Genomic DNA, 17,293 nt, shown 5'->3' with positions numbered 1-17,293 from the left:
ACTAATGTTATCAGTCCCCTAACATGGTTGTTTACCATTTGATACCTTTGTTTAGCAAACTGTATGTGCTTGGATATCAAGTGCAAAGCCCAAAGAGATAGAAGATGTACACTCCCTGCTTTGCACTCCCAAGCCAGGGCAACAAAAATACTTTAGTAAATAGCAAAGTCAGGACCATCACTTGTCTTTCGTTAATCACTCGCCCATTTAGTCAAACAGCAGTGTGTCCAAAAACGTCTAAAAGAAATGGGATAAAAGCTTAATGGATAATCTTAAAGGTTTAACTTATATCATCATTCATTTTTAACATAAGAAACCTAAAAGATTACCCTGAGGAAAGGATCACTTCTAACTTCAAAAGCTGTTATAGCTCTTGGAAGGACAATGCTTTTCAGGTGTTCTTGCTCAAAATTCAGTTTAGAGTGCCATTTTGAGGATTACTCAGTTCTTTGTAATGTTAGAACTAACAGATTAGTTATAAAATATATCGCTCAATCTGGAATGCACTAATTAGCCACAATATTAAAAAACAGACAGGTGAAGGGAATATTTTGTCCATAGTGCAGTGATCTTCCCTCAGGTCCTCACATATATCTAACTGTTACTTTGACATGGACTAACCACTGGCAGCAACCTCCCTCAGCAGGAAAATGTAACCTGATGGCTTAAGAATCACAACAAGGAGTCCATCAACCTAGCCTCCAAGCTCTCTAGATCCCAATCTTGGTGACCATCAAAAATGCACCAAAGCAAGTCCAGTCCACAGCGCCCCATCTTGTAACCTAAAGTCCCCAAATCCCACAGTGCACCCCAGACTTGTCATGTCCTTGCCCTGACTTGTCAGAGCTGCTTTTACAGAATAAAAGTGATACACACAATATTAAGCAGGTGGTTTTAATGTTGTGAAAAATTGCAAATTTCCTACTGTTTCATGCACAAATCAAATTCCAGAGTTCATAGAAAGCCCCCTGGCACTCTGTTATGATAATTATAATCATCTTCTCTCCATCTCTTCTTTTGTTGTAGAAAGTGAAGAGTTTGGGCCTGTTTTTATCCAGGAGCCAGATGATGTTATTTTTCCTTTGGATTCTGATGAAAAGAAAGTGGTGATGCACTGTGAGGCACGGGGGAATCCACCACCCACATACAGGTGTGGCATTCGTTTGTCTGTGTGCTAATTGAAATTTCAGCTTTAACTCGAAAATAAGTTGGTCATTCATCACAAATATAACAAAAACCTTATTCCTCTTATGTTTTTCAGTTGGTACATCAATGGGACGCAGGTAGATTCAGAGGCAGATTACCGCTACACATTCATCGACGGAAACTTAATTATTTCCAATGCAAGTGAGATCACTGACTATGGAAAGTACCAGTGCAAAGCAGAGAACAGCATTGGGATTGTCCTCAGTCGAGATGCTTTATTACAGTTTGCATGTGAGTATGATTTCTCTGCTTTATTACACCAACTTTCTACCTAGTAAAGTTCAGATAACCGCACTGTAAGTCAGTATTTATTAAAACAAATGGAAAGTGCATTTCATTTTTGTCAGACTAAGAACTTCTATGAAGCAAATACTTAGCTTTAAGCCCTTTTGTCTCTCTGAGTCAAAATAGCCCTGTTTGGTTCTAGGGATAAATAAACACTATGCTTTGTTTTGTTTTGTTGCTGAATATAGTTCCCACAAGCTCCATCTGATACTGCTAAAGGGGTTGGAGCTTTAGAGTTCCTACAGAATTACTTAAGAGGCATCACTAGATTGGCCTGCAGCTGTGTAGCAGGCAAAATGGATGAACTTCTCTATAAAAACACAGCATTTCTTGACGCCCAGAGAACCAAGTGCTTTCTTTACTTTTGGTTGCATTCATTCACAAAGTTTCATATATATCAATATGATCCAAGTGAATAAAAATCAAAAGAGGACCAGTCCTAATTTAAGTGTAAGGCAGATTGCTTGGCAGGCTGGAATGCCCAGATGGTAAAGCACAGGCTTCAAAAAAGTTGTGCCTGTTTGTGTGGAACGCAAGATGTACCTCAACATGTACCCTCATCTGTGTTCTCAAACATATCCAGATCTTTTTCTCCTCCTTTTTAAACTTAAGGGTCATGTACAAATTTATGCTTGAGTTTTTTACTTCTAAAAAAAACAAACTAATCTACAACCAATTTATCAGGTTGCATTATCTATACCTAATATTAGCATTATTTTACTGCTATGCTCTTATTATCCCATTTAAGCACCTAGTGTATTTATAAGTCTAAGCCCAAAGCATAAAGATGTTGAACATGGCAAACATGGGAAAGTATAGAAGGTGTTTCCTTAGGTTTCACAGTGGAGGACCCTGACAGCTAATGCTGTTGACTATCTCAAAGTAGTTCTCATATCCGAGGCAATGGGTATAAGAATAGATACATGTGAGTGAAAATTTAAAAGGTAAACATGAACCTTCATCCTCTATATTCAGGGAATCAAGTGGCTATGTTATACTACTGTGGGTATTTTGCTGGCGTTCTCATGATCCACTCGGTTCCTCTTGGAGGAACTGATGATTTTAAATTAATACAAAGTTAAACAAAGTTTCAGTTGGAACTGAAACTTTGTTCAACTATTTACCATACTTCCCATACTAACACACTCTGTTAATTCATTTAGGTTTTTTTCCCCCTTTTAGGGTATTTGTTTTTTCTTAGAAGATGGTTAGTAGTGTGCTTCTGAAGTTTTAGGCCTTACACAACAACTTCAGACAGCACTGAATGACAGCAAATGTCTGTAATCCCCAGTAAAATTAAGTAGAGTACCAAATAAAACTGTAGAGTCCACCATTGTTTCGATAAATTTAAACTGTCTTGGCCTGACTCTGTATCAACCATCATATTTAAAGAGGCACATTTGTTGTTTTTCAGCATTGTGTTTTAAATAATCAGTTTTCTGTTTTGCAATGGACTCTTTATGTATAGCTTTTTTAGTTTTGTGTAAATACTTTTTAAGTTTCATTTCTATTGATCTAAAATCAGTAAAGATGCATTTTTTGGGCAACCTCCAGAGCATATGATTTGATTTGAAGCAAATAAGGGTTTGTGAGATTTGCAAATCATTCAATTTTTATTCACACAGCATTCCAACTTTTTTTGGAACTGGGGTTGTGGATCATATTTTGGTCACTCTTTGTTTACTGTTGCAGTTCTTCAAGTGTGTGCATTTTGCTTTGGTAATCATATTGAAAAAAATGTGGTTTGAGCAGATAGTGAGGTTAGGGATATGTTGTGTTGATTGGCAGGTGTGTCAGGTGAGATGATGGCCAACTGTCACACATCAACTTCATCCAAACAACCTTTCCACAAAATTTGATTTTCTAGTTTCAATAACAGGCAGGTCATCATGTTGTTACTATAGATATATCTATAGATATATAGATATATCTATATAGATATATATAGATATAAAATTCAATGAGTATCAAACACTGCAAGTACTGCTGTTTGATACAATCCTTACACATAGTTCATTATGCTAAACTGTTATACCTGAGAGCAATAAAAAATATGTATGCACAGAAAACAAAATTCATATGTTTTGTTATGATGTAATTAAAAAAATAAGCTCTAATAAGAGAAACTTTCTAAAAAATTTCAAAGATTGTGTACTATGTTTAACAGCTGCTTTGCTGTTTATTTAATAATGATATTTAACATGGGATTTGTGTGACTGAAGCTGCCTTTGCTAAACCATGAGCAGAAATAGTAGTCCAATCATTTCTTCTCTTCACTAGATTCATTCCAGGGTTTTTTCTACCATGTAAAATAACACATCTGTGTGACTGTTTCTTTTGCTTCGTGCACTACAAATATTCAGCAGCGTGAATGTGCAGTAGGCTACATTTCTTTAAAGTGCAGCCCTTCAAAAGGCTAGCCACAGAAACAAAGAAAGGTGCCCTGCAGCACACATTTAAATGCAGAACCTTCCTTCGCTCTTTCAGCATATCAAATGGTGGGTATTTATCACTCAGCATGAAGCTCAACTTTTCCTTCCCTTTTCATGTTAGCACTGCACATTTTTATGCAGTAGCACAGTGGTTGATTGCTTTACCTGGTTCAGATTCATATGGGTACTTCTTTTCCATGTAAACTGAACGTTTTAATGGAGTAATTGATGCTTTATTGAACTAGAAATCAGTGTTCAAGCTATGTGACTTGTGGAATGCATTACACGCATATTAAACAGCATATAGAAACCTGGCTTCTTGTAACTTTGACTTTAGATTGGAACATGATTACCCCAGTTAGATTATAGAATTTAAAGCACAGCGCTGTAAATACTAAAGTCCTGCACCTGGTCTGAAAGAAGCCTCCAACTTCTATATAGTACCTGCAGCAGGTTGAGTTTGATTCACGCCTACTTAAAATACTAAAGGTTAATGGGCTTGATATTGTTTTGCACAAAAACTTAATAAGTACTATCAGAGAACATCTTGAAAGCCTCATCATAATATCATCATAATAAACATTCACAGCCCTTGTGTGTGTGTCAGTTCACCTAAATGTTTTTGCTACTTTATATGACTCAGGAAACTTTTGTTCTCTATTTCACACATTACAGTAATGTGTGAATTGTAATGGATAGTGAGTCAGATGAGCTATTGCATCTCTGGTTATGTTATATAATAGTAATAATAATAATAATAATAGTAATAATAATTAATCTTATTATTCGTTTAAATTTATTTTAAATAAATACATTTTTTAAACTTATTGGACTGAATCAATTTGAGTAGGCTGTCAGTGTCCCTCATTTATGGTGGTGGCTCTATGTTAATGCACTGTATTCATTTATCTCGCTATAGATAGCGGCCATACTGATCACAGCCCTGCTTCACTGAGTCATGAGAGAGTAAAGAGTGGACAAGGCAGAGTGCATGGGGAAAGGTTGAGTCAAGGCTCTATATATTCTATCCACTGGTCGTGTACTCTGTTCGAAAGATGTTTCAGTAGGATGCTTTTTTTCTCTTTGTTTTGAAATTCTGAGCTACTGAACTCACACTTGGGCTGCTTTTCAGCCGTGACTTTGAAGGCAGCAGGCAGAAAGGAGGCGTCTGATCTTTCTCTCCGAAGAGTCCTTCTCCCCCTCTCTCTTTTTGCGGACGTGAGGCTGGCCAAGGCTCAAGTCACTCCAAGCTGTACAGTAGTAATGAAATTATCAGGATGCTTTAAATCAAGCACTGGAAGAGCCACACACACCACTCTGATATGTTCTACATTATCAGATGTAAAGCTCATTGATTGAATTGATTCATACTGACCTTGAAATATCGGATTTACATTAAGCACCTGTTCCTTTGCTTGCTGCAGATTTCATCACTGACTTGGATTTTAAACATTTATATGGACATATGTTGACTTGTAATTTTTCTGGAAGCTTTAATGGCCATGTTTTTTGTTTTTTTTTACGTTATTGAAAAAGTCAATAATATTAACTCGGGTACATAGCTTTAGCTTGTAAAAGGACGTTATATTTTCTTCTGGTTTCATACCATATTTAATGACTGAAGCACCCACTTGGTCTTAATTTGTCCTGTATGTTAAGTGATCATTCTGTCTATATAGCTTTTTGCACTTGTTAATCAAATAGTACTTCAGATTTCTTAGTGCTTACCTGATATCCCCCTTGTGTTGCTTCTTCCTGTAAAATGTTGAATTTCCTGTGTGCCTGGAGTTGTTTCCCAGGAATTGTCTACCTTTACCGTGTGTTTCAGACACACATCATAGCAAGTGTAGGCCCTTAAAGTAAATATACTAAGGTCTGGAATATCATTCATTATTGACAAATTTAGGCAAGCTGCCCAAGAAGACCCTTCTCTCCACAACATGTAGCCTGGCAGAATTTATTAAAGGGAGAGAATATACTGAAACGCTCATATCCACATCTGGTTGCTGCCAACTCCCGCAGCCACGTTGTAGGTCTGTAATTACTGTGGCTGTACTCGTGTCTGTGTTATTTACTCACCAATTACTCACTCAGTCATTTCATATTTTATCCTATTTTATCATTAGATAAAAAATCAATGTAGCTTCCTCATTGTCTGCTTACTAATTAAAGACATTGATCAAAGATAATGCATGAGTTATGTTGGAATAAAAAAGGGAAAAGATGTAGAGCAAAGCTACACTGACAATAGAAGACAGGGTGGTGACAGCTGCGGGTGAATCAATAGGGAGCGCAGAGACAATCATTTCCATCCGTGCTCTGGTGGCATGCTGTTTCCAAATGGGCCAAGGTGTTATGACAGAGTATCTCTAGGATAGCTGTCCAAGACAATTAAAAGAGGAAAAAATGGCAAGACAGCTACGGATGGGAATCAGAAATTGGTTCCGGTTCAAGACCTGTTCCAATCTATCGGAACTGTATTACTCCTGCTTTTTTCTTTTATCAGTGCTGGCATGTTTTCTGACATGAGCACATTGCACAACAGTGACATCAAAGTCATAACTGTGAAGCATGTGCAAATGTGCAAACTTTTTTCTTTTTCTTCTTTTATTGTTTTTATTATTATCTCTTTTATTGGGACAGCTGTTGAACATAACAGTAGTTTGCCTTTTTACATTTTCTTTGCTGTCACATTTTAACTTATAATTGAAAAATAAAGAAGACGGAAAAAGAAGAGAAAAGAAAAGAAGAAAAAAACAAAAACACCCCCCCCCCAAAAAACAACAACAACAACAACAAACAAACAAACAAACAAACAAACAAACAAACAAACAAAAAACTAGGGTTAGGAGGCAACAGGGCAGGTAGGTTTACGTAGAACTCAGGGTTGTAACATCATACACAAAATCACACCTCATATGCTTAACATAGTCTGTCCATTTAGACCATATTCCGTAGAAGGTATCCCTCTGAAGTTTAAGATAAAATGACACTTTTTCCATCGTATAGATCTCTTGTACAGAATGTATCCAGTCTTCTATCGTTGGTGGTTCAGGCTTAAGCCATCTTCTCGTAAGAGGCTTTTTACTTGCGGCCAGAAGGATATACAGGAGTCTTCTGTCGTTGGAATTCAGTTTATCCACTGGTGCATTGCACAAAAACATGGTCTCAAAAGTTGAAGGAAAAAGAAATGAAAAAACATTTTGTAAATGATCATGGATTAGAGACCAATACTGGCGAATATCTTTACAGTCCCAAAAGATGTGGAAATGGTTAGCTCCATCTCCCCCACATCTCCAACATTTATCACCAATTCCTCGATATCTTTGTTGAGCAGGGGTAATGAAAAATCTCATAATGCTTTTCCAGCAAAATTCACGCCAAACATTAGACCCAGTGGTAGCCCACTGTATCTTGCATGCGTGAGCCCAACACTTCTCTGTAATTGTCAAATTACCCTCCTTTTCCCACTTCGCTTTAATATGTCGTTTTTACACCGCCGGATGCTGTTATATAATTTAGAAATAATTTTACTTTGCACTTCAGATTTGGTTAGTAATAAGAATGTTTCTACAAATTGTAATTCGTTTAGGTTCACTTTTAAGTTTTGATTAAAATAATTTCTGATCTGTAGATATCTAAAAAAAATCATCAGATCCCAAGTCATGTTTACTCCTTAAAGATTCAAAGCTTTGAAATGCACCCTTATGGACAAATGAATAATAATTGGTTATACCTTTTGAAATCCAGCTTTTGAATCTATTATCATATTGATTTGGAGTAAAATCCGAATCATATGCACACCATCTTAAAACCTTAGAGGCATTTTCCAAACCACCAATTTTTATTACTTCTTTCCAAGCTGATATCATTATTTGCAGTATAGGTTTATCTGCCATATGTATTTTATTCTGCAATTTTATGTCCGATATTAAAGCTGAAACTGGTATTTCTTTTACTATTGTTCCTTCAACATCTTTCCATCCGGCGGTGTAGTTTGGACAACAGAGACAAATCAGCGGTCTTAACTGAGCTGCACAATAATATTCTCGTAGACAGGGAAGCCCACGACCTCCCTTTTCTTTCTTTAATTGAAGCGTTTTATATTTAACTCTAGCTTTTTTCCCATTCCAGATATATTTTGACAATGTTCTATCCCATACCGCAAACTGTTTTTGTGGTATGGTAATCGGTAGAGACTGAAACAAATACAGCAGTCGGGGAAGAATATTTAATCTGATTGATTCAATCCTGGAGTGTAGGTCCAGAAATGGAATAGTGTTCCATCTTTGTATATCTGATTTTATGGGTTCATTTAGAGGGGCATAGTTGGCATTGAACTTTTTGGTGAAGTCACGATGTATTACCACCCCTAAATACCTAATGCTATCTGCATCCCATTTCCATTTATAACGATTCTTGATTTCAACTGGTGGTTCGTAATTTAAAGTTAATACCTGCGTTTTATTTATATTGACCTTATATCCCGATAAAGAACCATACTGTGATAGTGCTTCCATGAGATGGGGGAGTGCCTGTGAGGGACAAGTTAATGTTAAAAGTAAGTCGTCAGCAAATAATGCTAATTTCTGTTCCCCTCCTGGCGTTCGTACTCATGTTATATGCTGACTCTGCCTAATCCACTGACTTAATGGTTCTATAAACAAAGCAAAAAGCAGCGGTGAAATGCAGCAACCCTGTCGTGTCCCTCGTTCCAGTATAAATGATTCGGTGAGGTCCCCATTGATTTGGATTTTAGCTGTTGGTTTGTTGTATAACTCTGAGAGAATATCAATTATAGATTTATCAAAATTAAACTTCTCAAGCACTTTGTATAAAAAGGACCATCTCACTGAGTCAATTAAGAGGATTCTTTATTCTATGTATAGTCCTCTCTGCTTGTTGCTTCCTAAGTTTAAGAGACAGAAGTCTTAGTGATTTCCTCCCTACCTCGCATTGCTGTTGTTTAATAAAAACGATTTTCTTTTGTATATCTATCATATTTAAATCATCTATTTTTTTCCTAAGTTTTATTATGTCAGATTTGATATCATCATCCAGCGTCACAGAATGTAGATGTTGTAGCTCAGGTAAGAGGATATACTAATTATTTTTCCTCTAATTACTGCCTTCAATGCATCCCATAATATTCCTGGAGATACCTCCTCATTTTCATTATACTCTAAATAAGTTTCTATTTCCTCTTTCAAACTCTCTTTAATATTTGGATAATTTAAAATGTTTGTATTCAGCCTCCATAAGGTTGATCTATTTTTGCTATTCAGGCAGATCTCAAGATTAACCGGGTTATGATCTGAGATGGTACAAGCGCCTATTTCACAGCTTTTAATTCTAAATAGGTCATTCTTAAACATGAGAATATAATCTAGCCTAGAATATACATTGTGTGGAATTGAGAAGTGGGTATACTTTCTGTCATTTGGGTGTAAATCTCTCCACACATCTAGTAGTCCAAAATCGTCCATAAAATGCACCATTCTTCTTCCAATACTCCTCTGATCGCCTTTTCCATTTGAAGAGTCTAACTTGGCATTTAATGTGACGTTAAAGTCACCACCGCAAATGAAAATTCCCTGACTCCTTGTTGTTGCCAAATTCAAAATCTGCTCATATAAGGACCAGTCACTGCCTGGGGGAATATACACATTTAAGAGAGTAGTCATTATACCCTGAATTTTACCCATTATCAATATATATCTGCCTTCTTTATCTTTAAATTCCGAAATATGTTCATAGTTCAAAGTTGAGGATATCAAAACTGCCACCCCCCTTCGCCTCCCAGAACTATGGGAGGAATAGAAGACATGTTTGAAACCTAATTTGTTAAGTTTTGCATGATCTTTGTCAGCTAGATGTGTTTCCTGCATCAGAACAATTTCTTTTTCTTCTTTTAGCAAATTTTATTTAGGCGCAGAGAAAATAAAACAGTTGCATAAATTCTAAAACCCCAAGAAAAAAAAATACAGGAATCAATAAGCAGTTGGTAAATCATCCAAATTGTAAGTAGGTACTAGCAGTATTCCATCCATTTGCTTCCGCTTATCCTTTTCAGGGTTGTGGGGGGCACTGGAGCCTATCCCAGCTGTCATAGGGTGTGAGGCAGGGTACACCCTGGACAGGTCGCCAGTCTGTCGCAGGGCTAACACACAGAGACAGACAACCATTCGCACTCACATTCACACCTATGGGCAATTTAGATTGTTCAATTAACCTATCCCCACAAAGTGCATGTCTTTGGACGGTGGGAGGAAGCCGGAGTACCCGGGGCGAACCCACGCAAACACGGGGAGAACATGCAAACTCCACACAGAAAGACCCCGGCCAGATGGTAGAATTGAACTCAGGACCTTCTTGCTGTGAGGCAACAGTGCTAACCACCGTGCCACCATGCTGCCCCACTGGCAGTATTAGCTGTACAACTCATAGAAATACCTATCTCTAAAGTCAACAACAGTGAAAAACATTGAAATGTGGACAAGCCAATTGTCCCCATCTAACACTGAATTGAATGTAAAATGTGACTGGAATCAATTTTAGATAAAAGATCAATCACAGTTGTTTGTAAAAGACATTAGACATTAAAAGAAGCTATCTTCAGTCATTGGGATTCCAGGATTTTTAATTTTGTGTGTTGTTGTTCCAAGATTGCTCACTGTCAGGAGCTGATAAACTGTCCATTTAGTGCTGGATCTGTCTCTTTCTAGGCACAGGAAATGGTGGGCATAGCAAATTGATTGGTGGTGTGGACTGAGTGCTTGCAAATCCGAGTTGTGTGGCAGGTCATTCTATTGGGTGTTTAAATGAAAAAGTGCCGTATACCCAATGTTTTTTCTTTTGTTTTGTTTTTTTTTCTTAATCTTTCAGTGTGGTCACTACCTGAACTATCCTTTAGTTATTTCACCAAAACAAAGTTCAGTAATCCAGTGAGGGGTTTTTTATTTCAGTTTTTAAAGACACTGACTATGCTGTGTATATATAAACATGATATTTAAAGGGCATGTACCACAATTTTCATTAAATGTGCCACAAAGTCGGTTTCACAAGTCACTCTGAGGCATAATTGTGAAGACTATGGAATGAAGGCCATGAAGACCTAATCACCTGCCCCAGGTTAGAGGTCTGTCACTTTGCCATTGCTTCAGCTAAATGTTAGCAGCCATCATTATGCTCCAAAAAGCTACAATTCTGGAATGAAACATCCATTGTTCTAGTCATGAACAGTAACAACAGGGTCAAAAAAACATACTTGGACACATAACTCTATAATTGTAAAGTTCCATGTGATTTAAATTAGAACTTATTAAAAAAGTAAAATAGAAAAGAAAATGCAACTTTCTGGTTTTTACTGGCTTTTAACATTTTCCTGTTGTTGTTTTTTACCACTGTAGTGGTTCAAAGTACGTAGTTTCAAAAGAAATACATAAGCTGTCTGTTCTTTGTCTCTCGCTGAGTACAGCATGTTTTTGTGGAGGTACTATCACTCGGGGAGAACAAAAGCTTTATTGTTACCTCACCAAATCAAAATTACTTCCCTCATCAAATGATGAAGTCAAAGGCTATCAGCAGAAATAATGATGGTTCTGTATAAATTCATTATATCTTACTGTATTTGTTTTTATTTGCACTGAAAGCTTTCGTTTCCATGCTGTTCTAGATCTTGGTGCTTTCAGTACAAAGGCCCGGGGTGGGGTTTCTGTGCGTGAAGGCCAAGGTGTGGTACTCATGTGTACCCCTCCTCCCCATTCACCAGGTAAGAGTTTAGTTTTTCAATCACAGGCAGAAGAAGAAATTCATTTTTTGCTTTTATTACCACTCCAGTGTGAGTTATTGCTCCCACTGTTTATTTTTATGTTATGCATTGTATTTTGATTATTTATATTTCATAGCTGTTCACTGTCCTGTCTATCCATCTATCCATGCTGTTCATATTAGTGTGCCAAGTTACAGTGACCAAAGAGCCAGAACTCCACTTATGAAAGATTAAATTTACTGGATCATTACAACTAGAAAGAAATGTTACACGGCCAATTATTTCACACAGCCACCATCTTTAATGCCATATATTTAATATCCCTCTCTATAGTCGTCCTTAAATATAAGCTCTTATGAGGTTTTCTGTTTGCATCAGCTCTGTCATTCTCCTGCACTGCACCCATGGGAACGTTTGCCAAGTGCTCTTCAGCACCCATACACATTTCTAGATGCCATTTTGCATCTCATGGTAGCAACCAGAGAGTCGATGACAAAATAGCTTGTTTAAAAGAGACGCAGTCAATAATTAATGTTGCGTAATGACTGACAGATGTAAGTGTAGTACAGAGTTTTCTCAACCTTAAAGTTTTTCATCAGTCATAGTGCAGATGTTGCCCTTGCTCAAGGAGTATGTGTGAATATGAATTTTTCACAGGGAGTTTGAAAATCAACCCCTCATACATACATGCATTTAATTTTTTGACCAAGGTCTCTTCTTGAATGCTTGGAACTCTGATTGGCATGTGATTGAAATCAAACACTGGCGATGATGTTAGCATGATGACAGCATAATGGAAATAGTGATTTTCTGTCTTTTGAAATTTGTTGCAGTCTTACTACTATAAACTGTAAAATTGACCCAGGTTTCATAATGACATACTTTAACTCCCCTGTGTTGAATTGCTTGCATTATATTCATTATGCGGGCCAAGTGGATCAATACAGAATATATTATACAATCACTCAGCCGTTAAATGCGTAATTCAGGGCAACTGCATTAGATTTACAATTTATTAGTCTAACAGAAAATCAGCATTTAAAGAGTAAATAAGAAAATCCATTGAAAATTTAATCTACAAAATGCATTTGTGCTACACAGAATAATTGAAGGACCTTAGCTTGTTGATTAAGAAATTTCTGGTTTCCTGTACCTGTTCCTTGTATATATGTGGTTAAATGATACAGTAAGATACAAACTGCTTGTCAGGGAACAAGCTTGGATATTGTTGTCTTGATTTCTATTTTATAAGCTTACCTTCCTATAAACTATAAACCTAACTATAAACCTAAGCTTCTAAGCTTTTACAGCATTGCATTTATCCACAAAAAGCGTTGCTACACTAATCATACTTTAGGCCAAAAATGAATAGTACTTGATCTCCCCTTTTTATGTTGTGATATTAACTTTTAGGTTTAAAAGGGATATGAGAGGCCAGTCTCAACATGTTGTTGAGCCTTTATTTTGATGCTTATTTTTTCATATTTACAGATTATACTCAAAAACACAATACAGGTAAGATTATGATTTATTTCTTCGGCATTGCTTACACGAAATGAAAAATGATCTCAAAAAACTTTGATTGGATGCCTCATCCATAGAATATCCTACTGTGATGAATGCTTTGGTGTGTCACAGTTCAAATTCATATTGAAGAGGGAGTGCTAAAAAATGTTTGGGCTAAAATGGCTGTGGGAGGATTCAAAGACATTAAAATGCCACTTATTTTGCAAAGGCCTTGTGAGTAAAAATAGCTGTGAGTCACTGAGATATGAAAAGTTGATCATCTTCCGTTTGATGGTTTTGAGAAGTTTCTGTGTGTTTTGGGTAAATGCTGCGTATAAAGAATAGAAAGAGTGTAATGAAACTCTGGCGTCTTTGACAATGCTTATTGTCTAGAACAAGGTCTGTTATCTTTTATATCAGCAATGATATTCTGTGTTAAGTTATTCTTTTTAGTTTTACAGGGTCCTGTTTGACTTGTGGACCAGAATCTGGAATATCACTATTTTACCTGTTCTTCCCTCTTCGGGGAAGAATAGCAACATATGATGCTAACTTTGGACAGTAATCTGTTAAAATACAGTATTTAGGAGTCCACTAACACTGAGCTTAAATTGAGTGTTGAATTTAGTCATAAGATCTGTGCACTAATAATGTTGCATCTTTAAAACATCAGTTATTCATTATTTACCAAGAAGACAAGAAGCTTATCCTTTCTTTGTCTGTTTCTTTCATGGATTATGGATCCAGATCGAAGAGTTGTAGCACAAAAGTTCAATGTTCAATGGGATGCAGCGTTCCACAGATTGAATTTAATTGTGTTTCACACTTTAATATTGATCTTGGCTATGTATAAATGTGTAACACATGGAAATATGTCACAGTTTAGCTCTGTATTTACCATATTCATCTATCCATTTATCCATACATTAAACTGTCACTTCTGCCACATTCATAAGGTACAAATGGCTAAAATACAATACATCTTACCAAGTACTTTATTACAGGTATCAGGTATTTATATCTTCTACTCTTACTGCATTTTGTTTGAAATCTAAAAAAGATTGTGATCCATCTACATCGATAATCATTCAGAATTATTTGCTATAAAAGCCAGCTAAATCTGTTTTTAATGACTCTGAATACATTCATAAGCACGTTCATACACATGACCAAGCTTATTGGAATCACTCTGTCCTGGAATGATACCCTATCATATGCTAGTTTTACCTTTCTGATAATCACCGGTTAATTAGATTAACCTCCCTGCAAATAACAGGGTCTTTAAAGTCTTCTTCTCTGAACTTTAAGCACCTTAATATTATTTTTTAGATTAATTTAGTCTGTGATGATCAATTGGCTTTGTTGCTACATAAAATCCATACTCATGACTCCTTTAAATCATCACTGTTTCAGTATTATATTGAGCATTAAGCAGTGTTAGGCAATAAGCAGTAATGCAAAATGCGTCTATACAGTACTTTAGACCATTTCATAACCAGTGTATTTTTAGTATATAAATGTTATATTTCAGTACATTGCAATAGTTTATTTGTTAAAGAGGTTAAGAAGACCTTTTTGGGTACTCTTACACAGATAAAGAGCTGATCAAAATTCATACATGTAAAAGTTTTTTTCCTAATGTGTACAGTATCTGTCTTAACTTGCTTTTCAGAGATTATCTACAGCTGGGTGTTTAATGAATTCCCCTCGTTTGTCGCCGAGGACAGTCGACGCTTCATTTCCCAGGACACGGGAAACCTCTATATTTCGAAGGTGCAGCCCTCTGATGTAGGAAGTTACATCTGTCTGGTGAAAAACACAGTGACAAATGCAAGAGTTCTTAGTCCCCCAACACCTCTGACACTGAAAACCGACGGTGAGTGTTTTTTTGGGTACATAACACAGAAAATTTTAAAGTTCAATGTTTGTTTGACAGTAACAGAAAGCTAAAACTACATTTTATATTCTGTGTGTGTACAATATTGTGTAGAAATGCATTTGGAGGAAAATTTCAGATCAGATAGGTTAATAAAGTCGGGTGTTCTTCTGCTTTCCACTGAGCCTCATGTTTGTAGAGGGCGTTTTGAATTCCATACACACCATAAATAGATAGTGAGCAATGCTTTAACATTAGTGCGGGGAGCCTTCTTAGCTCACAATGTGCTTTGGTGAAACTGGCCATCGGGGAAATCATTTTCCTGCATAAAATTAACTGAATCAATGGCCCTTGCTGTGGATGGGAATTTGCTCTTTTATACTAGCCTCTCAGGAGCCATGGTGTGGAGCTGTTTGTTGGATACAGGTGTGGATTTCACCTACAGGCTTTTTTACATCCGACTACACAGAGAAACGTCCATCACTTCACGCAGGTGCCTGTCTTTGTCAAGGTTTCAAAGAGCCACTGAGATTACATCCCCAGTGAATCTGTGAAATGGCCTCTGTGCCTCAGAAACACGTTTGTTCCAAATGTTACAACGCAAATTTACCTCTTTACAATTACATGCCTTCCGGCAAGATTCTTGCTCTGTATTTGCATAACCTTGTGTGAAGTGGCCCCCTGAGACATACAAAACACTTTGCACATAACAGTGCTAAATTGGTTTGTGTCTCTGTAACTGAGCTGCAAAATGTAGTCATAAGGGCATATGGTCAGTCGGCTATTAGCATTTTAATATTTTTCATGGTTGGATAAAGAAACAGAAGATTAGTTGTTGCTGTGTTTTTTTTTTCAAATAGTGAATGAACGAAGGAAAATGAGTTCTGCACCAACCGTGTCCTATTTGGTAATGACACATGGGTTGAAGAACAGCACCCTCACCTGCAACACAACACGGCCAAATCTAATCACTACACCTGTAGGTCCATTACGCCAAAGAACGTCTTGGCATCTCTTGCTCAAATCTCATGATGCTTAGCAGCCTCTTATGTTGTGAATTTGGGTGTAAAATTCTGAAAATTACATTGGCGCACCTCACAGCAGTCGCCCAAATGTTGCCGTGCTGTTCCCACCCTTCAGTCATTGGAGTCTGACCAATTAGACACTGCAATCTGTGCCTCAGTAAAAATGAGTGATTATTACACAGCAGACAGTTCAAGCTGGATCTGTGCGTGGCTCACCACTGTCAGCTCCAGCCCTCACTCTCTTAATCAAAACAAGCATCTGGGTTCCATTATACCCAGCTGGAGGCCATTGATCGTCAGATCACAATCCACCTTCAGCAGAACGGGGCTAAACGCTAAACTCCAGACTAATACACCTTTTAAAAACAGTTCATCTCAGAAACACCTCTTTGATTTTCTGCTTTAGTGAATTTCGAAGCAATTGCACTTTTTTTGCTATATCATGGTGTTTATGATATCGCATTTGATACATTGGTTGTTTTTGGCAACTTTTTGTTAACAACAATTTTAGACAAAAAAAAAGAGTTTAGTATTGATCATGTTGATGAGATAGAGGTCTCAGAAACTCATGTATTAAATATGATACAAATGGCATTATAGGGATAAACAGTAGCTAAATCTGAGGTAATAAAACAAAATTCAAGAAACTGGACTAAAAATTGCAGATATATTCATGTCTTATGGTTAGTGAAAAATAAGGAATTTATCCATCAATAAATCTCATGTAGCTGGGAGAGTACCTTATAAATACAGAAATGCAACCAAAATCTATGGTGTATTTTTATCGTTTATACAGATAAGTGCTGCAATTTTTATTTGGGCTTCGGCAGCACAGCTGTCATTAATGTCATAACATATTTTCTGTCTCACTACTGTGTCAATAATATCAGTGAAAGACAATGTTTGCAGGCACATCTACGCATGGGCATGTTTTTCTCTGCTTCACTTTACTAAATTATTATTGAAGACCTCTGGTTCATAGATATATCGGATGTCAGAATGATTTTTTTGGCCAACATACTGTAGAGGCATAGTCAAAACAACTCCCTGTCCTTGAATGAATACACATTTGAAAAGGAAAGAAAATAATTGTCATTGTTCTTAATAGCACATTGTATACGTCTATGTTCTTTTTGAAGTTTAAAAACATTTAATTTAAAGAGCGTTAAATGTGCTATTTTTAATGAAAACA

General features: G+C 36.7%; 1 protein-coding gene across 5 annotated transcripts in view; it reads left to right on the top strand.

The window, feature by feature from the left end:
- Nucleotides 1-17,293, top strand: part of cntn5 (contactin 5) — a 112,609-nt gene that overhangs the window by 58,105 nt on the left and 37,211 nt on the right. For 3 of the 5 annotated variants that reach the window (XM_085244051.1, XM_085244049.1, XM_085244050.1), the window contains exons 4-7: nucleotides 1,027-1,150; nucleotides 1,262-1,437; nucleotides 11,599-11,694; nucleotides 14,873-15,076. In XM_085244051.1, the coding sequence (XP_085100177.1) occupies nucleotides 1,027-1,150; nucleotides 1,262-1,437; nucleotides 11,599-11,694; nucleotides 14,873-15,076 (600 nt within the window). Of the gene's footprint in view, nucleotides 1-1,026; nucleotides 1,151-1,261; nucleotides 1,438-11,598; nucleotides 11,695-13,185; nucleotides 13,210-14,872; nucleotides 15,077-17,293 lie in introns of all 5 variants that reach the window. The other 2 variants (XM_085244047.1, XM_085244048.1) reach the window with 1 other exon arrangement.

The sequence above is a fragment of the Mchenga conophoros genome, linkage group LG14 (genome assembly GCF_057382185.1).
Source record: "Mchenga conophoros isolate Kocher_MC1m ecotype Shallow Benthic linkage group LG14, M_conophoros_male_GT1.1, whole genome shotgun sequence".
In the NCBI taxonomy this organism is placed as follows: Eukaryota; Metazoa; Chordata; class Actinopteri; order Cichliformes; family Cichlidae; genus Mchenga; species Mchenga conophoros.
This window is presented reverse-complemented; position numbering and strand designations above follow the sequence as displayed.